The sequence below is a fragment of the Gambusia affinis genome, linkage group LG09 (assembly GCF_019740435.1).
Source record: "Gambusia affinis linkage group LG09, SWU_Gaff_1.0, whole genome shotgun sequence".
Lineage (NCBI taxonomy): Eukaryota > Metazoa > Chordata > Actinopteri > Cyprinodontiformes > Poeciliidae > Gambusia > Gambusia affinis.
This window is the reverse complement of record NC_057876.1, coordinates 13,648,414-13,670,737: the sequence shown is the minus strand read 5'-3', so window position 1 is coordinate 13,670,737 and position 22,324 is coordinate 13,648,414. Positions and strand designations below refer to the sequence as shown.

Genomic DNA, 22,324 nt, shown 5'->3' with positions numbered 1-22,324 from the left:
TGGAGTTGGAACACAGCAGTACCTTTTTGCTGCACTCCTTGTTAAAGCCGTGTCATGAGTGCATTAATGAAGATTAAAAGGTCTTTGCAACACTTCCAGAGCAGAGTGCAGTATTTAAAGCCACAATCAGGTTATTTTAAGACATTTTAGTTCCATCCATCCATTTTCTATACACCCTTCGTCCCTAATGGAGTCGGGAGGGTTGCTGGTGTCTATCTCCAGCTGCGTTCCGGGCGAGAGGCGGGGTACACCCTGGACAGGTCGCCAGTCTGTCGCAGCATTTTAGTTGCATTTGCAGATATTTAAATTTGTCAGTTTATAGTGTAAAAAAAAATAAAAAATCTTCTAAAACTAGAAGATGTATGCAGACTTTTCTTCAGGCCAAATGAAGTCCTGAGAAGTTTTTATTTGATCCATTGTGTCTATTCCTCGCAATACTGTTAAAGCAAATGTAATGACATCTATGAAATAACTTATGTTTTATTTTAGTTTGCTAATTTAATCTAAAAAATACATTTTAAACATCATTCTGGTGGCAGCCAAGAAAGATGTAGCGGGGAAGGGTAAGCTGTTGATGTTGCTGTCCAGCTCAACTGACTGCTTTGCGTGCATCACATTTCACTCTGAGACAGGCATGAGCATAATTAAAGTTTGACATTTAATGTATATTAATAAATCAGCACACCACTTCCTTGAAAATATTTCCAGACACATTTCTCCCTTAATCTGCTGGAGCTAATTGTGGAATGAACTTCCTGAAAAGCTGAATGGTCTCTTAAGTTTTGATTGCATACATTTCTGTTTACTGCAGGTTTCTGCTAAAAGTCAAAGATTTCCATATTATTATTATATTTTATATTATTTCATTCTTTTATCTTTATTTCTTTGTAGTTTGCATTTTACCATATTTCTAAAATGCACAATTATGTTTTTAATGTTTAAGTTATATTTTTCTTTTTAACTCGTGTAGCACTTTGAATCATGGTTTATGAATTGACCTTAAGTCAACTTTAAAATATACTCAATAACATACAAAGTACTTTAATCCCTGACTCTATCATTGCTGCACTTCACTTGTAGCTCATCTTTAAGTTACCTGTTGCATTCCAAGTTTGCTTCCTGCTGACTTTGAGACATGGATAAGTTCTATAATGTATATATTTCTAATATTTCTATGTCCTGTCTGAAAGTAGAAAAAGGGGCATTTTTTGATTAAAAATCTCAGAGATAACTTTATTTTTCAAAGTTGTCACAAATGTAGAAATCATTAAATGTTGCCACTTCTCCCCACCAGCAGGAACGCCAACCTTCGCCCCCCACTCTACTCCTCTTTCCTCCTCTCTACTGCCCTCAGCCGGTTCTCCAGTTTGTTAAGCCGGCCCTCCAAACTGGAAGTCTTCTCGGAGCTTGAAGTGAACAGAGTCAGCAGGGCGACCACCAGCACCAGGACTCCCACTCGAATCGCTGTCGTCTCTGCGGAGGCGTGCTTGTCGGTCACGATCAGTCCGAAAAGCCAGAGAGCCAAAACCGTTTTCACAACCCAGAACAGCTGCTTGAAGACGCCAATCAGCAAACGGAGAAGGATGGTCAGAGTCCAGTAGGCGATGAGGCCCACCAGACCCCACTGGGCAACGGCGGTCACGCCCTCCGGGGTGAAGCGTGGCAACGTTGCAACTGTGAAGACAAGAACTCCGGTTTAGGGTTTGCTATTTATTTGTTCTGGAGAACACAAGACAGAACCCACACTCACACCTAAAAACGTGTGGCAGCCAGACTGCCCACGGGTCCAGCTGCATATTTTCTCTTAAGCTCTACTCTGATTGGCGCAGAAACTTATCACACTGCAGCATGCAAAATGTAATCAGCGACACACCAATGCTGAGAAAGCAGCAAAGTCTAAACACAGACCCAGTGTCTCAGCTGCAAAACAATCCTGGTACCCACCATCAAATCCTGTGACTCGGAGGATCTCAGTGACGTAAACGGCGATGACGTTCAGGCCGCTGGCTGCTCCCTCAGCAAAGAATCGGATTGCGGTCGACAGAAACTATGGCGGAGAAGGGGAAAGAGAGAGAAGGGAAACAGTGAGAGGCATGATTTTGGAGCAAAGACGATGGACAACATTCTGATCAAGTAGGGGCAAAACAAAGAGAAGATACAGCCAGCCACAGAGTCGTTTATCATGCCGAAACAGAGATTTACAGCAGGAGTTGGCACGAGCCCATAAAGCAAGAGGCCTTGAGGTGCTGCTCCTCATGATAGGAGAGACAGCTGGGAGGAATCCCTCTCTATTCATATACAGTGACTCCTCACAACACCAGAATCAGATGCAGCACAGTCTTATTCCGTAAGCTCAAGGGTATCCCGGTCAGATGGACTGAGGTCTTATCTGCACCTGTTGCACTGCACAGTAACACACGGACCGTCCACAGTGTTAGAACAAGTCCTAACATCTGACACTTAATATCAGAATGTGGCTTTACAGTGGTCTGCATGAGAGGACAGATGACACTGTAGCTGTACAAGCTGTCTGAGGAATGCTTGTGCAAACTCCAGAGGAAGGTTTTATATCAACAAAAGGACACAATGTATGATATTAATAATATATCAAAAGCGGATGTGCGGCGGAACAGAAAGGCTTGAATTAAATACACTAACTTCATCTGTCAGACCTTGAAGTTTCTCTGCTACATTATGTTTACTTGCGCTGAGTCAGAGCTGCATGTAGAGCTGTTGTGTTTGCTATTACCCAAAACCCTCGCTTGTCCAGGTTCAGTTGGAGAGATGTTGTTTTGCTTCTTTTTTTGTTTTTTTGTTCTTGGTTGCATAACGAGGCAATTTCCATGCCAGGGATTGTGAGCGTGTTCACCCTCGATTTTTACATTCTGAGATCTGCCAACTGAGTCACAGTGAGCAATTTATTATCTAGCGACACAAAAACTAAAATCTTATCTTCACAAGCTCACAGCGGGGAGAGAGGCTGCAGGCTCGCATGCAAATATCGCAAATGAGGCAGTGATGACTTCACAGAGGCCATTTTGCTTCAACCGCAGGTGTTGCATGCATGGCTAAGCTGAACTGGTCAGCTCCAAAGTTTCAGCGGCGGCCCCAGAGTCTTGTGAAAGGTTGCAGTGGACTTAAATTCCCTGGCAGAGTTTTTGTTGCTTTATTAAAACAGATTGCTGTTTGCAGAACTTGAAATTTAGAGAAAAACTAAAATCTCAAGTCCCCCAAACGTATGTGTGGCTAAATACTCCAAATCTTCCCATTTCAAACCCTAACTATGAGATCATATTTCATTTGAAAGCGCAGCCAGAAGTAAGTAGTAGACATTTAAAAATATGCTCCAAAAAATAATAATTATTGAAAGTTAGCAAAGGTTACACTTCCCTCTCTTAAATACGTGCTTGACAAATATTTAGTCAATATGGCGTCCAGACAACCAGCAAATTCACAGGATTGACCTTTGCCACCTGAGCCCCCCTTGGTGGCGCCACTTACAAAGTTGGTACCATGCCAAGGTAGAGTGTTTAGGAGTTTTCTTACCATAACCAAGGTTTGGACGTTCTCCTGACCCATCATTGATTCAAGATACAACACAGCACTCTGAAGAGAAGGGAGCCACAGCATGGTGGGGGTAGGGTCATGATGTGGGAGTTTATGTGTGTGCACGGGTAAATGGGTCATATGGAGGTTGAGGGGATCAGGAGAAGGATTAGGAAGTTGAGGGAGCATGGAGAGAGGGATGAGCGTGAAGGATGAAGAGAAAAAGTGACAGCTGAAAATTAGTAAATCAGGGTTTTGTTTTGTTTTTAGAAAAAAATCAAGAATATTACAGCTGCGTTATTAAGAATGAAAGAAAAACACAAGCATTTGCAAATAGAGAAAAAAAAGAGAGCGTATAATGGTGTGTTGCGGCTCCTCCTGTACCTCAGCAGCGGAGCGGATCACTCCTGCTCCCACCAGCGACTCCGCGTACCGCTGGATCTCCTGGCAGGTTCCCGTGATGACGGTGCGCAGGGTGACCACCGGCGGGCTCTCCGCCTTGGCCTGCTGGCCCCCGGCCCAGCACAGCGACACGCCGAGAACCAGCGTAGCAACAGAAAACCAAACCCGAGCCATGGCCCTATCGGAGAACAATGGGGATGGGTGTGGAAACGGCGTGCCAAGATGTGCGCGCACAGGTTTTGCGCTGCAGCCCGGAGCAGCTCGGGGAGCTTTAGGCAGGCTCGGAAATCAAAAAAGCTTAATTAAAAATGGCTTCTGTGGCAGTCTGAGCGGGCTTCAAACGTGCATCTCGAGCGGGAAAACGTGAAAATACCCGGTCCTTTTCATCAAGTGTTCAGCAAAATTTGACGAAATCCCCTCAGGATCACAAATTATCCAGCCAATTGTGTTTGGCGGCGCTGCCAGAATCGGATCCAGAGCGATCCTGCATTAACAGTGGCTATATTTGGTGTTGAAAGGCTTCCAGCGGGGTGTCCGAGCACACGATCTGCAGTCAGGACGCAGCGGTTCATACAGGGGAAAAAATACAGCGGAAATACGTGAAAAGGCTTCCTTTCGTTGGGAGATTTATGAGAAAACGGGAGTGACGCGGCGAACCCGAGTGAACCTAAAGCTTCTTATTTCGGCTCCAGCGAGTCTCCGCGGCTCCTTGTGTCCCTGTTCCTGCAATAAACGGTGAACTGTGATGGATTATGTTGCTCAAACCTTCATGGATAAAAAACCCCCCACCTTCCTGAGCTCCACTCCCTTCCTTCAAGCGATTCTAACGACTGTTTCCAACGAGAAAACACGGCTGGATCTTCAGGGAGGAGGAGGAAGAGGGGGAGGAGAGCTCTGCAGCACAGGGATAAATAGAGATTTGCACACTGGGACTTGTGGTTTAACACACAACAAAGTCAAATGTGAGGACTGCTCAAAGATTTAGGCTCCAGCTCTTTCTTGTGTGACCAGGAAGTGTCAGTGCCACTATCTTCCTTTGAAGTCTTTTTGCCACGTGCTGCACTTCTAACGTCACGATAGACTATTTATTCATTCACAAACAGGGATGTTTTTGGGTACAAAGTAGTCATAACATATAATAAACGTTTTAACTTGTTAAATAACTGTATTAATTTAACCACTAACTCATTACAGGATTGATCATTTTGCGACCCTACACTGATTGGCCAGTAGGTGACAGTGCCCATCTTCCAGACATATGGTGCAATTTTCCAGGACAATCAAGTAACTACTTTACCTTCAGTTCTTATAAAAATCCAGTCTGTTTTAAACATAGCTTAGAAGAAAATTGACACCTTAAAATTGGGCCTCTGTCTCTTTAAGAAGCTCCTACTCTTGTATCCTCACAACAAGGCTTCTCATTATGCTGCTTACAACCGTTCTTCTTAGCTTTGCACTGAGAAGTAGTTCACATGATGACATCACCAGATGTGCAGTTCCACCAGGTGTTTGCTAACTGCTGCTAGTCTGGAGGAGCTGAGCGGGAGAGTCCCGGGGAAAGAGGCGCTCTGTGAGATTAGCAGGGCATTTAGGCACCCCCAGATGGCTGCAGTGGTAGATGTGAGAAGCATGCAGGAATACTATCATAACATATACAACTCAAAAACGATTTTACATAATACCCCGTCTCCCATCCCCCTTTGATGAAGTGGCTTCTATGCCAGTGTACATCAACACCTACACTCTGCTTTGGATAAGCTGCCCACTGTGGAGTGTAAGCTACGCTGTGGAAGGTTAGGAGCTGGAATCAGAAGCACACATTTGATATCAGTTTAATAACTAGCTGAACATCAAAATACACCACAGCAACACGGGGAAATGTTAAAGAATTCAGAGGCAAGAAAATGATCATTTCTAATTAAAAAAAAAGAAGAAATGTACAATAAGCAGAGATACTTCATATAAACAACACTAAGAGAAATGTTCTTTTTTTTTCACTGCAGTTTTTCATCCACTGCTTTCACATGCCGTTTTTAAAAGCAAGCAGACAAACATACAACACTCAGTATAAAAACCATTCTTTCTGCACCAGAGAACATCAGCGTAGTAGTGGATATTGGATGGGAATGTTTCAGTCATTGTGGGGGAATAAAACCTTTCAATAAAGTCTTCCACTTGGAGCGTCACTGAAATCATCCTGTGGCTGCACTTAATACCCTGTGAAAGGATGGACCACATGATTGCAGTGCTGACTCTTGCTTCAGGCATCGGCTCCTATTCATCCCGACTGGAGGAGGGCAGAGTTGGCGGATTTAGCCGATGTAAATGCGATGGAAGTCATTCGCCCCGAAGGCGGCGTTGCACTTGGGGCACTTCCTCTGCCGAGTGTCGTAGCGCGTCTTGACGCACTCGAAGCAGAAGACGTGGAAGCATTTTGTCAGGACGGCGTCCTTCACCCGGGAGTTGCAGCACGGGCAAGTTAGACGAGCCTGGAGGAGGAAAGGGAAGAAGAGGAGGAAACGTCTTCAACAATGAACATGGAGGTCATTAAGGTTCTTGGCTGAGCGGTTTAAAAATGAAGGCATGCAAATTTGGAAACCAGCTAGGGCTTTGATGTTTTAGCTGACTCATAAATCTTGTAAACAAGGCTTTCACAAATCATTCATACTTGTTATAATTACACAAAACTACTGACTCATTTACAGACAAATGTTAGGAAAATCTGACCATGACGCTGCTGTTAGAGTCAAAATATTAAAACATTTCAAAATGTGGCTGGTGTTATGGAAAAAAAAAAACAAGTTAAATTAGCAACTTCAGAAATTTTACTTGAAGGCTATTCTTCTGTTTTTATGTCACATGTTTTATTCAAGCACACGACTATAATAAATGTAAGCTTTCTAATTTTTAAGCCTCTTGTACGTACCTTGTACTCATTAATTTCTTCGTTCAGGATTTCGTCTCCGTTGCTGATCTTCTCAGCTGGTTTCTTGGCTTTTTCAATCTTTCTCCTTAGCTTGGAGATGTCCTCCTGAAAAACAATCGACTGTGAGGGGAAAAAAAAGAAAAAAAATCTACCACAAAGTGAGGCGCTGAATGACCTTCATTTTCTGGTGTAAAAGAAGAGCTTACGCACCTAGCAGTACAAATACAAATCTGTTTAATCACTGATTAAATGATAAAATAATAGGATGAGATGTCATGATGGAGCAATAAATTATGATAAAATATTTAAATTGAATAAATAATTAAATGAAATAGACATGATCAGAACTTGGGACATTTAGGATTAAATCATTTGAATAAAAAATTATTATAAATCATTTCAGATGTTATAAAAAAAAACGTAAATCATATTATTGCACTGTAGCAAAAAATGATTGTGACTAATAATTTAATTAAAAATAATAATAACTTGCCAAGAAAGGTGGAAGACATGCATCAAAAAGGTCCAGGGCTGCATGTCCAACACCAAAACACAGGCGACTGCTCCTCATCTGGAGCCCCCCACCCCCAAGTGTCTCATTTTATAAACAGATATTATAAAGCCCCTCGCTCCTCGACGTGTTAGTATTTCGGTTTTGAGCAAAACGGAGAAAATTTAGACAGCAAGGAATCTGCAGAACAGTCTTCCCAAAACTGAAAAGGATTTTACGTTTGACACATAAAATACTGTATATGCGTCTTCCTGGACAACAGTTCACGCGATGTCTTCATTCAAGCTGAAAGGTTAAAGAGCAGTTATCCAGTAATGATGATAACCTCTGATGATGTTTGCAAACTCTACAGACACACAGTACACCAGGGACTGTTGCGCTGAGAGCATCAGAAACAGCTGTGTTTACATTTCAGAAGCTGATTGCACCAATTAACTCAGCTGGTGCAGTGAAGTAGCTCCTTTCATCATTTGTCATTTTCAGGCTCAACTTGAAACAGACTTAGATATATAGTCAAATATAGGGATTTTTTTATCCTATTTTTTTTTTTTACATTATTGAATTAAATAGTAGATACTTGGATCAGTTTTAAAAACATTTAATCCTACCCCAACGAAAGCTTCTCATTATAATCAGCAACAGTAAATTAATCTACAGTTACTTGTCATCATTCAGTTCAAGCAGTAACAATGTTAAAATAAAAAAAACTTCATGTTATCATCATTAATTTCATAATTTTTAATAACGACAATGACAGACTGAGTGCAGGTTTAGCCTCTGTGTGTGTTGCTACCTGCGCCCGCCGGGCGTTGAAGGACTCTTTCTCTCTGGAGATGCTGTTCTCGACCACCTCCTCTCTGACCAGCTTCAGCTTCTGCTGAACCTGCTCCAGCTGCGCTCGCAGCTCCTCTGACAGCAGCGCAGACTCCTGAGCCTGCGGCCCCGGCAGACGTCATTCAACTTAAATTTGTGCTTTTTTTTTTGTTTTGTTTTTTAAAACCAGGATTTATTAAAACGTTTAATTTCTCCACAGTTTTAAAGGATTAAGTCTCTGATCAGCATGTTACCTTTCGTTTGTTCATGTCCAAAGCTTGCGTTCGAAGCGTCAGCTCCCTCTCCGCAGTACTAATTGTGCCCTGCAGGAGGCGCTCCTTCTCCTCCAGCTTCCTGACCACCTGCAGCTGTGCATCCACCTGTCAATCACAACCATAACAAATAAGTCCGAAAGAATCTAATAATCCTCAAACATGATTTAAGTTCAAACCAAATAACAAAAGGCAACAGTAAATTTATCTCACAATAATTTGTCAATAGTAGACTATTAGGGACTAACAAGACCTTTACTGCCTTACAATAAAGATGAATATAATTAAAAGCATCTTTTTTTATTTGAAATGAGATATTGAGGCGTGGCCTCATGTTCCACCTGAGTTTTTAAGGTGAGGAGTTGGTCGGCAAGCTCTTCCTTTTCCTCCTTCAGAAGCTTGTGGATCTGGTTGGACTTGATCCGCTCGCTCATCAGCTTGAAGTTGGCGTCGTCTTTCTCTCGGAGCTGCTGCATGAGGCGGATATTTTGTTCCTGCATGTCCTCGAAGGCCTGGCCCGTCACGTCCATCTCGCTCAGCAGCGCGTCTTCCTCCTGGAGGGTTTCGCAGGGAGAAGTGAGACAGACAGAAAGAGAACCGGCCAGAAAGCTCGTGAATGTAAACGCCCTGGTGGAGCTCAGACCTGTTTGGCGATGGACAGCTTCTTGTTGAGGATGTCTATCTGTTCTTCTACTGAACGGATTTTTCTCAGAGCTTCTTCGTCCGCCATTTTCTTGCCCTCTCTTCTCTCCCTCTCCTCCAGCTCCCGCAGCCTCTGCCGAAGCTCCTCTGCCTGCATCGTCGCATCACATTCAACAAACGCTTCTTTTTTTTTTGTAAAACTCAGAAAAATATCCAGACTAACTGGTAAAAATGTTTTACAACAATTAAGACAGATCAAGGCTCATGATCACCTCTGATTTGGTCTTTTTCTCTGCAGCCATGAGCTGGACTTTGTCTCTCTGCTCCTTCGGTGCCGATCGATACATGTCCAACAGCAGCTTCATCTCTCTCTGGGACTCCTGGGCTTTCCTACAAAGTTACAGATGCATATTGGGAAGAAATTTTATGTTTCACAAAAAAATCCAGCTACAGTCGGAATTCTGCATAAAACAAAGCCTTTCTAGATGCTGATTTACAAGGTCATTAAAAGATCCAGACTATACATACGACACAAGACGGATGGTAAACGTACTTTAGTTCTGCCCGGACGATCTTCAGCTGCTCCATCTCTTTCCTCTTGGATCCTCCGATCACAGCGAGCCGATCTCCGCCCGTCTCCTCCAGCTGGCTGCTGACGCCCGGCTTCTCCCTTTCCTCCTTCACCCCACTGCTGCTGCTGCTGCTGCTGCTCCGGGTCGGCCGCTCTCTCTCCTTCTCCTTTTCTCTCTCTCTGTCCTTCTCCTCTTTCTTTATGGTGTCTTTTTCTTTCTTTTCCTCCTTCTCTTTTTTCTCATCTTTTTCTTCTTCCTTTATGTTTGCATCCGGTTCAATGCCGGGCTCTGTTTTCAGTGAAATTCCTTTCAGGGGGACAAAGTGGATCCAGATGATCGACAATCCAGTGAAATGAAACTACTGCGATCGTAAAAAAAAAAATAAACTAAGGTTATTTACCAGTGCTGCTGGGTGTGGACGAGCCGTTATCTGGCTCTGTTTTGACCACTGGTTCTCCAGAAACAGCCGGGGTCGGAGGAGAGGTCATCTCGTCCTTCACGTCCATCTCTGTGCTCGACTGCGACTGGAGGATGGCGCTGCCCTTTGAGGCGCGGATCTACACAACAAGGAGACATCTGTGGTTTGGCTGTTTCACCTGGTAGCTTCGGACTCTCTGTCCCGATCTGACCCTACCTGGTGGAGCTCAGCTTGCGTCTCTCTCAGTCTCAACTTGTACTTCACCACCTCTCCTTTCAGCTGCTGGTTGTGTGTTTGCAGCGTGCTTATAAGGTGACGCATCTCCCTGTTGATGGGACCTAAGAGAGAAGGTGAGATTTAAAATGAGAAGATGAACCGGTAAAAAAAAAAAGAAAAAAAGTAGAGCTGAAACAATTAATCAGATTAATCATGATGAATCGATTATTGAAAGAATCGTCAAATAATTTAGTAGTCAGTTAATCGTTAACTGGAGAATGCAGAATTACAAAAGACAATTTGCTGAAAGAACGACACACCACTCCTGGCTCTGATTGGTTGTTTCTGACCGGGAGCAGAGCATTTCTTCAGATGGCAGTAGGATCACATGGAGGATGTGATCTTACAGATCATCTGTCTCATATTACACCGTCATGGTGACACTTTTAAAGAAATATGTAAAAAACAGATTTTTGTAAAAGTTAAATACTGCAGCAAGTATTTATTTATTTATTTTTTTTAAACTTCTAATCGAAAAAGTATTTTTCTAGATTTCATCATCAGCTGCTTCATAGTTATCCCACAACAGGATCTGCTTCTGTGCCTCTATTCAGATTTTTTTAAAACAGGAAAATTAGGGCTGAAAACATCTTGCTCACCTCACCTATTAATTGATGACTTAAATCAACACTTTACTCCAACTTTTCAGCTGTTAAGAGCTTGTTGTAGTTTGTTGTTTTCACCTTTATTTATAAATTTTAATGGGAAAACAATAGCTTTAAACACTCAATCTGTGAGTCTTTGTCCTTTAGGTCCAGAAATGATTGCTTATCTTTGTAACTACCACCGGCACACCATCATCAGTCTTTAGCCACCTTTGAATTGTCTTTGCTGTCTCCAAATGAGCGTTATGTATTTATTTAATAAAACCAGGCCATTAACTGTCTATAGTGTTTGCGGAACACCAATATATTGTTCAGGGGTGCATAGTGACTTAATCTTGGATTTAAAACTTGAGGTCCATTTGTTGAGGTGGATTACCTGCTTGCTCATTGGCTGCTAGAGTCTGTTCAAATTCGATGCGCAGCATCTCGTACTCCTTCTTGACCTGAGCCAACGTGTCTTCCAGCTGAAACACTTCAGTACGGACCTTCCTCTGCAGGGCCACCTCATCATTCTGCACAAACACACGATGACAGTGAGCAGAGGTTAAGACAGAGATGCATTTAAACCCCGACATGAGCACACACACGCCAACCTAACCCACCTCCATGTGCTCCAGCTGTCGAAGGCGCGCCGTCCTGGTAGTGTTGAGGCGAGCCCGGGTTTCGTCTAACTGGGCCTTGAGGGTCAGGGACTCGTTGTAGAGCACAGAGAACTGAGACTGCAGACAGCGGTACTCTGAGGACTCTTTGACCAAACCTTCAGCTCGACTCAGCAGCTCCGTCTGGCAACAAAACAAACAATTGATAAGCAACAAAGACAAAGAAAATAAGTTGAAATGACATAGAAAAAATTTAAGTTCTTTGAATATCTTGTCAGGCTACAAATTTAAACAAAATAATGCAAAACTGAAGTGAAAGGAACAAGTTTTAATGGGTTTTGTAACAATATCTCAAGGCTTGAAAGTCTCCCAGGACACTTCTCAGTCTTACAGTGACACATGGTGGCAGCATCATGTTGTCAGAACAAATGTGAGATCTAATACCGGAAGTAACCCTGTAAGAATCAGTAATAAACTTGAGATTCAGGAAAAGGTTTACCAATCCCAAACATGCAGCCAGAGCTACACTCATAGGGTTTAAATCAGGGGTGTCAAACTCCAGTCCTCACAATTAAACCCCACAACCTTTAGATGTGCCTCTGCTGCACCACACCTGAATAGAATAATTAGGTCATTAGCAAGGCTCTGGAGAACTGATCTACACAAGGAGGAGGTAATTAAGCCATTTCATTCCAGTGTTTTGTACCTGTGGCACATCTAAAAACTGCAGCACAAAAACTCGAGGACTGGAGTTTGAGACCCCTGGTTTAAATCGAAGCATATTCATGTGTTAGCTTGGTATAGTCCAGGGGTGGCCAACTCCAGGCTGCGACGGCCGGTCTCCTGCAACTTTTAGATGCGTCTCTACTTCAACACACCTGAGTCAAATAATGAGGTCATTAGATAAAAATGGATAAAAATGTCCCCCAGCAGAGGTCCATTTAGTATCTTGAGCATCATAACAAAGTGCCTTTAAGCTCGAGTTGATGCAGTCGCTGAGTTTTGTTCAGCTTTAAATTTGGAGCCAAAGGTCTGATGCTGAAACGCAGAAGTCTGACTTGAAAACGTTGCTGCATCAATGGAAATACCTTCATGCTGTTGTTCTCCTGCTGGACGTTTTGCAGGTCCTGCTGGAGCTTCTGCAGCTCAACGAGGCGATTTTCTGCAAGCTCTGTGTTCTCCTCCAACTCACTGTTCATCTCCTCAAACTATTCAAAGAAATTAAATGTGAACCCATCTGAGAAGCTAAATAAATGAAAAAATAAATGAAAGAGGAAAAGAAACCGACCTTTCTTTTGTTAATAGTGATTGTTCCACACACGCTGCTGGCCTCACCACACACTTTGTAGCCTTTGCTGTTAACCTGGACAGCACAGGTGTTGTAGTTTAACACAAACCACAACACACATCTTAATCCGATTACTGACAAATTCAGTCTCACCCTCTCCAGTATTTCGCTCAGGTGGGCATTCAGCCTGTTCTCTCGACGCCGGATCTTCTCCATGTCCCACTGGAGCTCTTCAATCCGAGCCTGCAGCTCGCTGACGCGCTGGTCCGCCTTGTTAGCTGCACGACCCAAAGACCGAGACTGCAAAGGACAAGGAGAGGAAAGACTGATGAGGAGATCCCACAGGACTCTCCGTACAACACAGGCTTCAAGCTCCAGTCATCAGGAACCAGCGTCCAACTTTTCCACGTGTTTGTGCTTTCACATACACAAATTAAATGATCAGTTTCTCAGTAGGCCAACCACTGAGAAGGAAGTTTGTACCTCGCTGGTCATGTGACTGTGTTTCTGTTTCAGGTTCTCGGTCAGCTGCTGAAGCAGCTCGTTCTCCCTGCTCAGGAGGGAGTTCAGCTTGATTGCGACTTGCTTCAGACCACTGTCTGCAAAAACACAATTTTTCTCAGATTAAGTTTCATTCTGTTGCAGTACCATCACTGCCTCTTTTTTTCCTGCATGTTTTCCCTCACCGCCCCCAGAGTCGAGCTCTGTTTTCAGTTGGTCCAAGGTGCTCTTCAGGTTCTTGTAGATCTCCACCAAACGACTGGCCTGCTTCTGGCTCGACTCCACCCTCTCCTGGAGCTCAGCCTCCATTTCCTCACTGGTGCTGCTTGCCAGCGTCGCCAAAAAGGAGTTAGACGTCTCTCCTTGATGCCCTGGGTGAAAAACAGGGAAAGAAATTGTTGGTTTAGTATTTGTTTAATATATTTGTGCTGTGCCTCTTTCTGTTCCTGTGCCCGATCCATCACTACCTCTGTCTTTGGCCCGCTCCTGGTTTGAATCTCCATCAGGTTCTGGAGTTTCCGGCTTCAGGCTCCGTCCCTCGCCTGTTGGAGACTTCTCCGGTTCGCTGCTTGTTTGGTCATAGCGCCTGATGAGGAGTCGGATGTTCTCATCAAACTGAAAGAGGGTAAGTTGTGACATGTTTTTACTAGATGTTAAAGAAATTAACCCAAGCCATTCCTTTTTAATGTTCCTTCTCTGAATGTTCACCTGGTTCCAATATCTGTTGAGAATCAGCAAACTGGCATCATCTGTGGCCTGCCGAGTCTCCAGTCTCTCAATTCGCTCTCGCAGCTCGTCCTCAATCACCTGCAAGCCAATGGGCCAACAGATGAAGCACAGTGTAGCTTTCTGTGTCTAGAGTTGTAAATGTTCACTTAAGTAAATGACTGTACCTGTCTTTGATCGAGAGATTCTCCCAACTTTCGATTCTTAGCTTGGAGAGCTTTAATGTCTTGTTCCTCCTGGAAAACATTTCATTCAGATCGGAAAATAATGAAAGCTTCACACGTTTCTGATGCATCTTATCTGCAGATGAAGATAAAAGAGAGGCTCACAGAGTTGGACACTCCTCCCAGTTTGATGACCGTCTCCACCGCGGTGCTCCCTCCGGCTCCGGCGCTCACACCGGGACCTCCGTCCTCTCCATCCCGCTCCCTCCGCTTCTCCGGGGGGGCACCGGAGGAAGAGGGCCCGCTGGGGTCAGCAGGTCGCTTCTGCCCTGACATCTTCTAGCTCCTGCAACAACAAAAAAAGAAGAAGCAAACACTTACCGGAGATGCAATTTAACAATACTGCTTTACTTTATATTTTTAAGCCAAATATTCCACAGTGGTAATTATCTATATTTAAAAAATGCAATGCTGTTTTAACATTCAGACTCTGGAGAATCTGCCTGAAACTCTCCCTGCATGTTAGCTAGCTGCTAACGGCAGATGGAATAGAAACTGAAGAGATTTAAAGCGGCACAGACGATTTGCTGGGATCGTCTGATGACACGTTCTGTATCAAATGTTATAACTAAACCCTTACCAATTTAAATGTTAACAGGTACTAACTGAATCTGTTTGGAAATGTTGATGTTACGATTCCTTCCCTCACGGAAACGGAAGTGTTAACGTTCTAGAGGGAGGGCGGGGCCACCTTCACCTGACATCAGCGCTCTAGCGCCATCTGCAGTAAAGGAGGGCGCTCTAAATGAATTCAATCCCAACGCCTCCTGTCCTGCAACACAGTTCATTAAAAGGGGGTTTAACGATAAGGATTTATTGTAAAGGAGAAAAAAACGTTTACATTTTTCTACCTGTCAAGTTCTTTACAATTACTGATTGATCCACCCACCCGGTGCCTCAAGGACCGGGTGGGTGCATATTTTACTTGGACCTATTTTCTTTTTTTTTATATATATTTCTTTGGTCATAGTGATATCACCAAAGCTATCACTATATCTGTGATTTGGTGATATCACAGTCTTTTTGTGACTGTAATTGGAACTTATTATTATTAGTTCTATTACAATCTTTTTCATTTACAATTGGTTCAAAACATTACAGTGCAGCAAGACGGCTCACTACATAATTTCAGTTTTTCAGGTACCTTGGTATATTACAAGAGTTCTTATGTTAAACTTTTGGTTTCCAGAGGACACTTTTTGCTCTGGTTATTTATGTATACATAGCATTAAAATACCATGGAAAATTGTAAGGAATATTATGTCAGTTCATCAGGGATCCATACTTGGACCGGTTTACTTTTTATATCCATCTTCAGTAAAGATTAAACTATTTATTTTTTTTAGCTTGAGCAAGGTTAAAAATAAAACTAATCAGTCTGCCCCTTTGCACAACAAACTCACTGATGCTTCTTTCACACCATAATCCTTTTTAATGAACATCTAATTAAAAACGTTAAAATTTAGCAAATTGTTTTCAATTTTCTTAAAATAAATATTTTATGTTTGATTTCTCCAAGCAGATATTTTTCACAATATATTTGCTTTTGTGTCAGATTGAGTCCAAAACATATTTGCCAAACATTTCCGACGGCCCAGACAGAAGGCCCATGACACAGTACATGACGAAATTGTTCTGTTTTTGAAACACACTCAGATAACAATCTCTACCTCACTAGTTAGTTTATCTAAAGCCTTTGCTTGTTTCAAAGTCTACCAAAGTTCAGAATGCTTCAGCTAGATCAGACCAGCAGAGCACATGACATAACTTAAGGCATTTTGAGCCTCAGTGGCAGGGATTCCTGAAATAATTTGGAATTTTTTCTTTTATCCAGATTTTTTTAAGATATGTTGTTGCGCTGCAGTTTTAATAGTTTTCCCTGGTGAAAACAACATTATTCTGGTTATGTGTACATATTATACAAATAATGTACATATTACACATTATACATATATGCCGTAACACAAAAAATATGCAGTTTTTCACTTTTGAAAGGCATATTCAGAATTTCCCACAAGTTGTATGACACACTACAGAAATGATTTATAACAAAACATTCAAACCAGAAATTCCCCTGCAATCTATTTTAATTACCATCTTATGTACACCCACTGGGACAAGGAAGATTCTTTGGATGTTTTTGCAGAACTACAAAGTATGAGAAAACAAAATCGCCCACAAAGGCTGAACTCTGAACTGGAATAAGAAAGAGGACATTGCACATGGTACAGAGTCCAGGTTGTGTAAAAGCTGTCTCGTCAATCTCAGTCTCTGGGTGCCAATGTCCCCATCTTTTGGGATTAGATAAAAGTTATTTTTAAAAAAAAACAGGGGTGTAAAAAGTCATGCATGCAATGTACAGCAAACTGCATGGAGATGCAAGTTTTAAAAAGCTGTTTTTCTTGGAATGTGACAACAAGTATACTTTTTGTGTGTGCAGAAAAAGTGACCTCTGATTATGGATTGGATATTTGAAGTGAAATTTCAACCTATATCAAAATATAACATGCAAAAGAAAATAGTAATGCTAAACAAAGATTTAAAACCGATCTATGCATTGACTTTAAGGAAATAGATTTTTCAATGGTGAGAAGAGATCTGTCTGTCTGATTGGTTTTCTGTACAGTAATGAAAACAAAATTTGACAAGCAGCTCCTGACTGTCCTTCGTCTTTATTATAACAAACTTCTTCTCAGAATCCTTAAAATACATCTACAAGATACAAATCTTTGCTTGTGACTGTTTACAATTCCCACCTGAAGGGATGCAAAACCTGAATTGCAACATTGCAGCAGCTCTCTCCAGTTACATTTCTGCACAGCTAAAGAAGGAGGAGCTCTCCCTGCTCTGTTTGATTTCTTCGCTCATGCAGACTTTGACTTAACACTCACACAATGGTCTTTTTCATGCTTTCCTCCAAACTCAATCCCAGGCCCTGTGATGAACAGGGCAGACTTCACAGATCTGCTTCTGTGAAGTCCACAGAAGCAGATCGACATCATCATAAAGCCCGCCCTTGTGGGTTTTGGCAGGGGCCAATGCCGTCTACATTGTGACACCCTCCTCCCTCGGCCCGCCCCCCGCCACATCATGAGCACCTCCCCCCACCACCCTCAACAGGAATAAATACAACTCTTCACCCACTTTCTGCCTTCTTCATCACCATTGCGATCAGTCCTGCGAGGAAAAAGGAGGCCGTCTGTCACTTCACCTGTCGTCGCAGTTTGACAAAACACTCAAGTGAGATTCGTTTTTATTTGGTCAATTGAGAAATTTGTGAGGATTGTTCAGAACGTGACTAGTTTCTGCAGCAGTGCTACATATAAGTGGGTTTGGACTGCATGCGACTATGTACATGTTTACAGGCTGGTAGAAGTGGTTTGTTAACTATTTTCAACTGCCAATAATCAGAAATGTTTACATTTCTTTTCAAATATGAATTTGCATTGATGTTTTCTTTCTGACATGGTGGTAGATGAAAAGAAATCAAGTGCAAAAGTATTCGCGCAAATATCATTTGGCGGAAGTTATTGTATTTCACGTAAATTATTATCAAGATCATAGTTGTTGTGCCTTGTTTTTCTTTCATTGTCCTGCAGAAAAAAAAAACGTTGTTCATCCTGTTGCACTGTGGAACTATGAACTCAGGTTGCACATCTGAACAGAATAACGTATCTATTTTGAAGGCCAAAGTTCAACTATTAAGACCTAATATTTAACTGGAGAGGTGGTGCAAGAAAAGCAGGATGTGTAATAGCAGACATTCGCCATAAGATGTGGAAATGCAATGCATTTTCCTCTATCATTGCAAAATGTGAAGTTGATTTTTAATAATCCGATATGGTTCTCCAAGGATGACTCATCAGTTCCCAGCCCTCTCTCCGGAGCAGAAGAAGGAGCTCTCTGACATTGCTCAGAGGATCGTCGCTCCAGGAAAGGGAATCCTGGCTGCGGATGAATCGACAGGTTAGTCTCGGTCTTGGTTGTTGTTCTGCCACAGGGAGCGACTGCAAGTTGGTCATGTGCGACTGAACATATACGCTGTTCCCTCAAGGCACCATGGCGAAGAGGCTGCAGAAAATCAATGTGGAGAACACAGAGGAGAACCGGCGCAGCTTCCGGGAGATTCTTTTCTCATCCGACCCCTCCATTGCCAACAGCATCGGTGGGGTCATCTTCTTCCACGAGACGCTCTACCAGAAGTCAGACAGCGGCAAACTCTTCCCCCAGGTTATCAAGGAGAAGGGGATTGTTGTTGGGATCAAGGTGAAGAGATCTTCATGGAAACTTCTAAGACTGTTAATAAAAGAGTATTGACAATTTTTAGATTTTACTTACTCTTTGGTGATTAATTGGCATAGGTAGACAAAGGCACAGCTGGTCTGAATGGAACAGATGGAGAGACCACCACCCAAGGTAACTTCCATTAACACATACTTTTCTTTGCATATTTATAAAAAGCGATTCAGAGTGAGATGTTTTGTGTCTTTTTAGGTCTTGATGGCCTCTCGGAGCGGTGCGCCCAGTACAAGAAGGACGGCTGTGACTTTGTCAAGTGGAGGTGTGTGCTCAAGATCTCAGATAGCTGCCCATCAGCTCTCGCCATCGCAGAGAACGCCAACGTTCTTGCCAGATATGCCAGCATAAGCCAACAGGTCTGTGTCACAGTTTTAGCTGCAGTAACGGACAGCAGACGAAGAAACTAGATGTCATTAGTTTTAACCCCGTCTTCTCCAGAATGGCCTGGTGCCCATCGTGGAGCCAGAGATCCTGCCTGATGGTAACCATGACCTGCAACGCTGCCAGTATGCCACAGAGAAGGTTAGTATAATACAAACCACATCAACTCCATAATAATTACATGATATTAATGCCCATTCATGTTTATGTGTATGCATTTATCTGCAGGTCCTGGCTGCTGTGTACAAGGCTCTGAATGACCACCATGTGTACTTGGAAGGAACTCTGCTGAAACCCAACATGGTCACCGCTGGACACTCCTGCACTAAGAAATACACCCCCCAGGATGTCGCCTTGGCAACAGTAACCACCCTGAGGCGCACTGTACCCGCTGCTGTGCCAGGTAAGCCTAAAGGAGCTGATTCCTCCAACCACAAGGAATTGGGTTAAAGGAATATTTTAGGATTTATAAAGTGAGGTTCTAGTAAAATGTTAAAAGCAACAGATGTCTCTCTCTCTCTCTCTCTCTCTTTCTCTGATTTAGTCTAAATCCAGATTAGTTTAAACTAGTTGTGAGGTTTTGATTACATTTTTATTAATAGAGAAGAAAAATACTATTTTCACCATGTAGGTAGATAGAATTAGGTGCATCACCAAAGACATTCTCATAAAAATAACTGATGAAAGTTAAACAACAGGCTCCTGACGGAGAGTTTCCTTCTCCTGGAAAAATATTAACTGTTTGTAACATTTAAATAAAAACTTACTTTAACATTTTAACTGTAAATTGTGCTTCTTTTTTTGCCACCTTTTCAGGCATCTGCTTCCTTTCTGGAGGCCAGAGTGAGGAGGAGGCCTCCCTCAACCTGAACGCAATCAACCAAGTTCCCCTGCACCGTCCCTGGAAGTTGACCTTCTCTTACGGCCGAGCACTCCAGGCCTCTGCCCTTGCAGCCTGGGTGGGCAAAGATGCCAACAAGAAAGCTGCGCAGGACGCTTTCTTCACCAGGGCCAAGGTGAGCCTCAGACAGACAGGAAGCCATTAATGAGTTCCCAAATCATCACTTAGCCATTCTGGACTTTAAATATTTCTTATCTGGAATTACTCAATTTTACGCAGTTTTGTAAATGATTGATTTCTTGAAGCTTTTTGTCTGTTCAGTCTTGCACTCAGGCGACGCATGCAACTTGGCTGATCATTAACGCTACCATTTGACTTTGCCCTTTTCTCCTCTCATCTGCTCCCATTAGATCAACAGCCTGGCCTCCAAAGGAGAGTACAAGCCTGCCACCCCGGCCAGCCAGGCTGCTATGCAGTCCCTTTACACCTCCAGCTACGTCTATTGAAATACTGTGAACACTAAAAAAAAAATACATGTGGACCAAATGTTGATGTCCCCCTGCATCACCAATAATATGAGAGGATTTCCAGCATCATGTGGAGCTACTGTTGATAAAAGTTGAAAGCATCAAAGGAAAATAAACTGAAAATTCCAAAAATATGTGACTTTTTGACTTTCTTTTTGGTTGTCCAAATTTTAGAGCCATAACTATTACTAGATAAAGTTAGATACTATTATATCTCTTTTATTTCCGAAGGTATGACGAGTGTTAGGGCATCTACTGTAAATTTACATTGTACAATACGGATACAAAAATGATGCAAAGACATGCTGATGCATATTTTATTATTTTTTTTATACACCTGTGTATTTGTAAGCCAAATTTATTTAAGCAAACATTTTAAAATCAGTTAATGCAATAATGTTAATTCACATTTATAACAAAAATAAAGTAATTTGATTAACAATGTGAAGCTGATCACCATGAAAGCTGTTAAAATTTTTTACATGATTAAAAACTAAAGCAAGTGGTTAACAGCAGTGAATAAACACTTAACTAATAATATTAAATAAAAAATATATTGTTAATCTAATATTACTGATGTGATATAAGTGGTAAATTTGCAGGTTAAATTTAGATACAATGAAAAAGTTTAATTTTTTCTAACATGGTGCAGATGTTGTAAACATCTTTCTCATCTGGGATTAACTGGATAGAGCCTCTTCCAAGAGTATTTATACCCCTTAAACCTTCTGAGGTTTTTGCCATGTGTAGGAGCCATATGTACATTTTTGAAAAAGATAAGCATGTTGTTAAGCTTATGACGTGGTGCCTTTTGATTGGTTTTCGAATATTTGGTTTATGAAAGAAAAAAGGACTTGCTCTTTGTAGAAGTTTGGCACCTTAGGAGAAACACAGTCTTTTGACCGTCACTTTATTTGTTTTGAATCTGTTTGTTATTTTTATTTCTTTTAAGTTCAGTAAAGACCTAGAAAATACCGTCGGATTCAAGACCTCCTTTTTTAAGAAGAAAGTGTCGCGTTCGAAAGAGCTTTAAGGGGCTAAACTAGTGAGGCTTGCCGCACTTACATCAAGTCAAAAGACTTTCTCATGGAAGGACTCTTTCAAGACTAAGTAAAAACGAAAAGAGGACTTAAAGACGAACGGAGATTCAATTCAGCTGAAGGAAACGACGGAGTTGAAGTGGTAAAATCCGTAAGTACCACGTCAAGGGCCACAGAAGCTACCCCGCATCAGCTCGGTTGCTAAGCTAACTTGCTAACTAAGCCAGCACGTGTCGACTAGAAAAGCCCGGTGAACTACACATAGAAATCCTGCACATAAAGGAACTCTTGTCACACATGTTTGTGAACGTTTTAGAAGAGTAAGAAGCTGTTTGGAGGCTCACAGTTTATGTGTAAGAATTAAAAGAAAATTAAAACGGGACTAAATGGCGGACGACGGTGAAGTTGCGCAGGTTGGACAGAAGAGGGAGCCAAAGCCCACAGAACGAGCTCGAGATGACAAAATCACCAGACTAAAAGGAGAAAGAAGAGGAAAGCTGTCACAGTTGACAAAAGAGAAGAATAACATTGAAAGATTGAAACAGAATGAATGCAATGCTGATTTCATAAATGAAGAATCTTTTCCATTGTTTGTCAAATGCCTGAGAGAGTATGAACGCATTAATGACGAACTATGTGAACTGATAAGTGAAGAAGATAAACGTGAAGACCAAGATGTGTTCGAGGGTAGACATTCTGAGTTTAAACTTTTCTTACAAAGCGTTAAAGAATGGATAAAAGATGCAAAATGCTCTCCAGAGGAAGATGTGCACCCACATGACAGTGTTTCAAAGGCTACCTCGGTTGCAAGCTGTACATCCCAAGGATCAAGTACAAGTTCAATGCGGCTAAAAATTAAAGCAGAACGTGAAGCGCTTTTAGCAAGAGCAGCAGCAATGAAAAAGAAAGAAGCAA

General features: G+C 42.2%; 3 protein-coding genes across 5 annotated transcripts; 1 reads left to right on the top strand and 2 right to left on the bottom strand.

The window, feature by feature from the left end:
• Window positions 1-1,204: 1,204 nt before the first annotated feature.
• LOC122837628 lies at window positions 1,205-4,969 on the bottom strand. Of its 2 annotated transcripts, XM_044128109.1 has the most exons (4): window positions 3,931-4,954; window positions 3,547-3,606; window positions 1,945-2,047; window positions 1,205-1,674 (listed from the first exon to the last, which is right to left on the bottom strand). In XM_044128109.1, exons 1-4 carry the CDS (start codon window positions 4,120-4,122, stop codon window positions 1,322-1,324), a joined length of 708 nt encoding a protein of 235 aa, XP_043984044.1. In that variant the 5' UTR covers window positions 4,123-4,954; the 3' UTR covers window positions 1,205-1,321. The 2 variants fall into 2 exon arrangements, with proteins under 2 accessions (XP_043984044.1, XP_043984045.1); XM_044128110.1 differs by lacking the exon at window positions 3,547-3,606 and having other exon boundaries at window positions 3,931-4,969.
• A 795-nt stretch (window positions 4,970-5,764) lies between these two features.
• rnf20 (ring finger protein 20, E3 ubiquitin protein ligase) lies at window positions 5,765-15,039 on the bottom strand. Of its 2 annotated transcripts, none has more exons than XM_044128107.1 (22): window positions 14,902-15,039; window positions 14,427-14,607; window positions 14,265-14,333; window positions 14,080-14,178; window positions 13,839-13,986; window positions 13,557-13,742; window positions 13,354-13,469; window positions 13,024-13,170; window positions 12,871-12,945; window positions 12,671-12,790; window positions 11,586-11,765; window positions 11,360-11,495; window positions 10,319-10,440; window positions 10,085-10,241; window positions 9,666-9,990; window positions 9,385-9,502; window positions 9,114-9,263; window positions 8,812-9,024; window positions 8,453-8,578; window positions 8,179-8,319; window positions 6,875-6,979; window positions 5,765-6,437 (listed from the first exon to the last, which is right to left on the bottom strand). In XM_044128107.1, the coding sequence occupies exons 2-22, from the start codon at window positions 14,595-14,597 to the stop codon at window positions 6,261-6,263; spliced, it is 3,081 nt and encodes a 1,026-aa protein (XP_043984042.1). In that variant the 5' UTR covers window positions 14,598-14,607; window positions 14,902-15,039; the 3' UTR covers window positions 5,765-6,260. The 2 variants fall into 2 exon arrangements, with proteins under 2 accessions (XP_043984042.1, XP_043984043.1); XM_044128108.1 differs by having other exon boundaries at window positions 14,928-15,011.
• Window positions 15,040-17,409: 2,370 nt separating this feature from the next.
• aldob (aldolase b, fructose-bisphosphate) lies at window positions 17,410-20,503 on the top strand. Its single transcript, XM_044128102.1, has 9 exons — window positions 17,410-17,561; window positions 18,175-18,287; window positions 18,376-18,587; window positions 18,683-18,737; window positions 18,816-18,976; window positions 19,059-19,142; window positions 19,230-19,404; window positions 19,818-20,017; window positions 20,253-20,503. Exons 2-9 carry the CDS (start codon window positions 18,176-18,178, stop codon window positions 20,346-20,348), a joined length of 1,095 nt encoding a protein of 364 aa, XP_043984037.1. The 5' UTR covers window positions 17,410-17,561; window position 18,175; the 3' UTR covers window positions 20,349-20,503.
• Window positions 20,504-22,324: the final 1,821 nt, after the last annotated feature.

Coding starts and splice junctions, on each gene's coding strand:
- LOC122837628 (XM_044128109.1), bottom strand. CDS start 4,122: ATGGCTCGGGTTTGGTTTTCTGTTGCTACGCTGGTTCTCGGCGTGTCG. Junction 3,607..3,930: donor TGATCCGCTCCGCTGCTGAG/GTACAGGAGGAG, acceptor CCTTCTCTTCAG/AGTGCTGTGTTGTATCTTGA. Junction 2,048..3,546: donor ACGTCCAAACCTTGGTTATG/GTAAGAAAACTC, acceptor TCTCCGCCATAG/TTTCTGTCGACCGCAATCCG.
- rnf20 (XM_044128107.1), bottom strand. CDS start 14,597: ATGTCAGGGCAGAAGCGACCTGCTGACCCCAGCGGGCCCTCTTCCTCC. Junction 14,334..14,426: donor TGGGAGGAGTGTCCAACTCT/GTGAGCCTCTCT, acceptor AATGTTTTCCAG/GAGGAACAAGACATTAAAGC. Junction 12,791..12,870: donor TCACTATTAACAAAAGAAAG/GTCGGTTTCTTT, acceptor TTCTTTGAATAG/TTTGAGGAGATGAACAGTGA.
- aldob (XM_044128102.1), top strand. CDS start 18,176: ATGACTCATCAGTTCCCAGCCCTCTCTCCGGAGCAGAAGAAGGAGCTC. Junction 18,288..18,375: donor GGCTGCGGATGAATCGACAG/GTTAGTCTCGGT, acceptor TGTTCCCTCAAG/GCACCATGGCGAAGAGGCTG. Junction 18,738..18,815: donor TGGAGAGACCACCACCCAAG/GTAACTTCCATT, acceptor GTGTCTTTTTAG/GTCTTGATGGCCTCTCGGAG.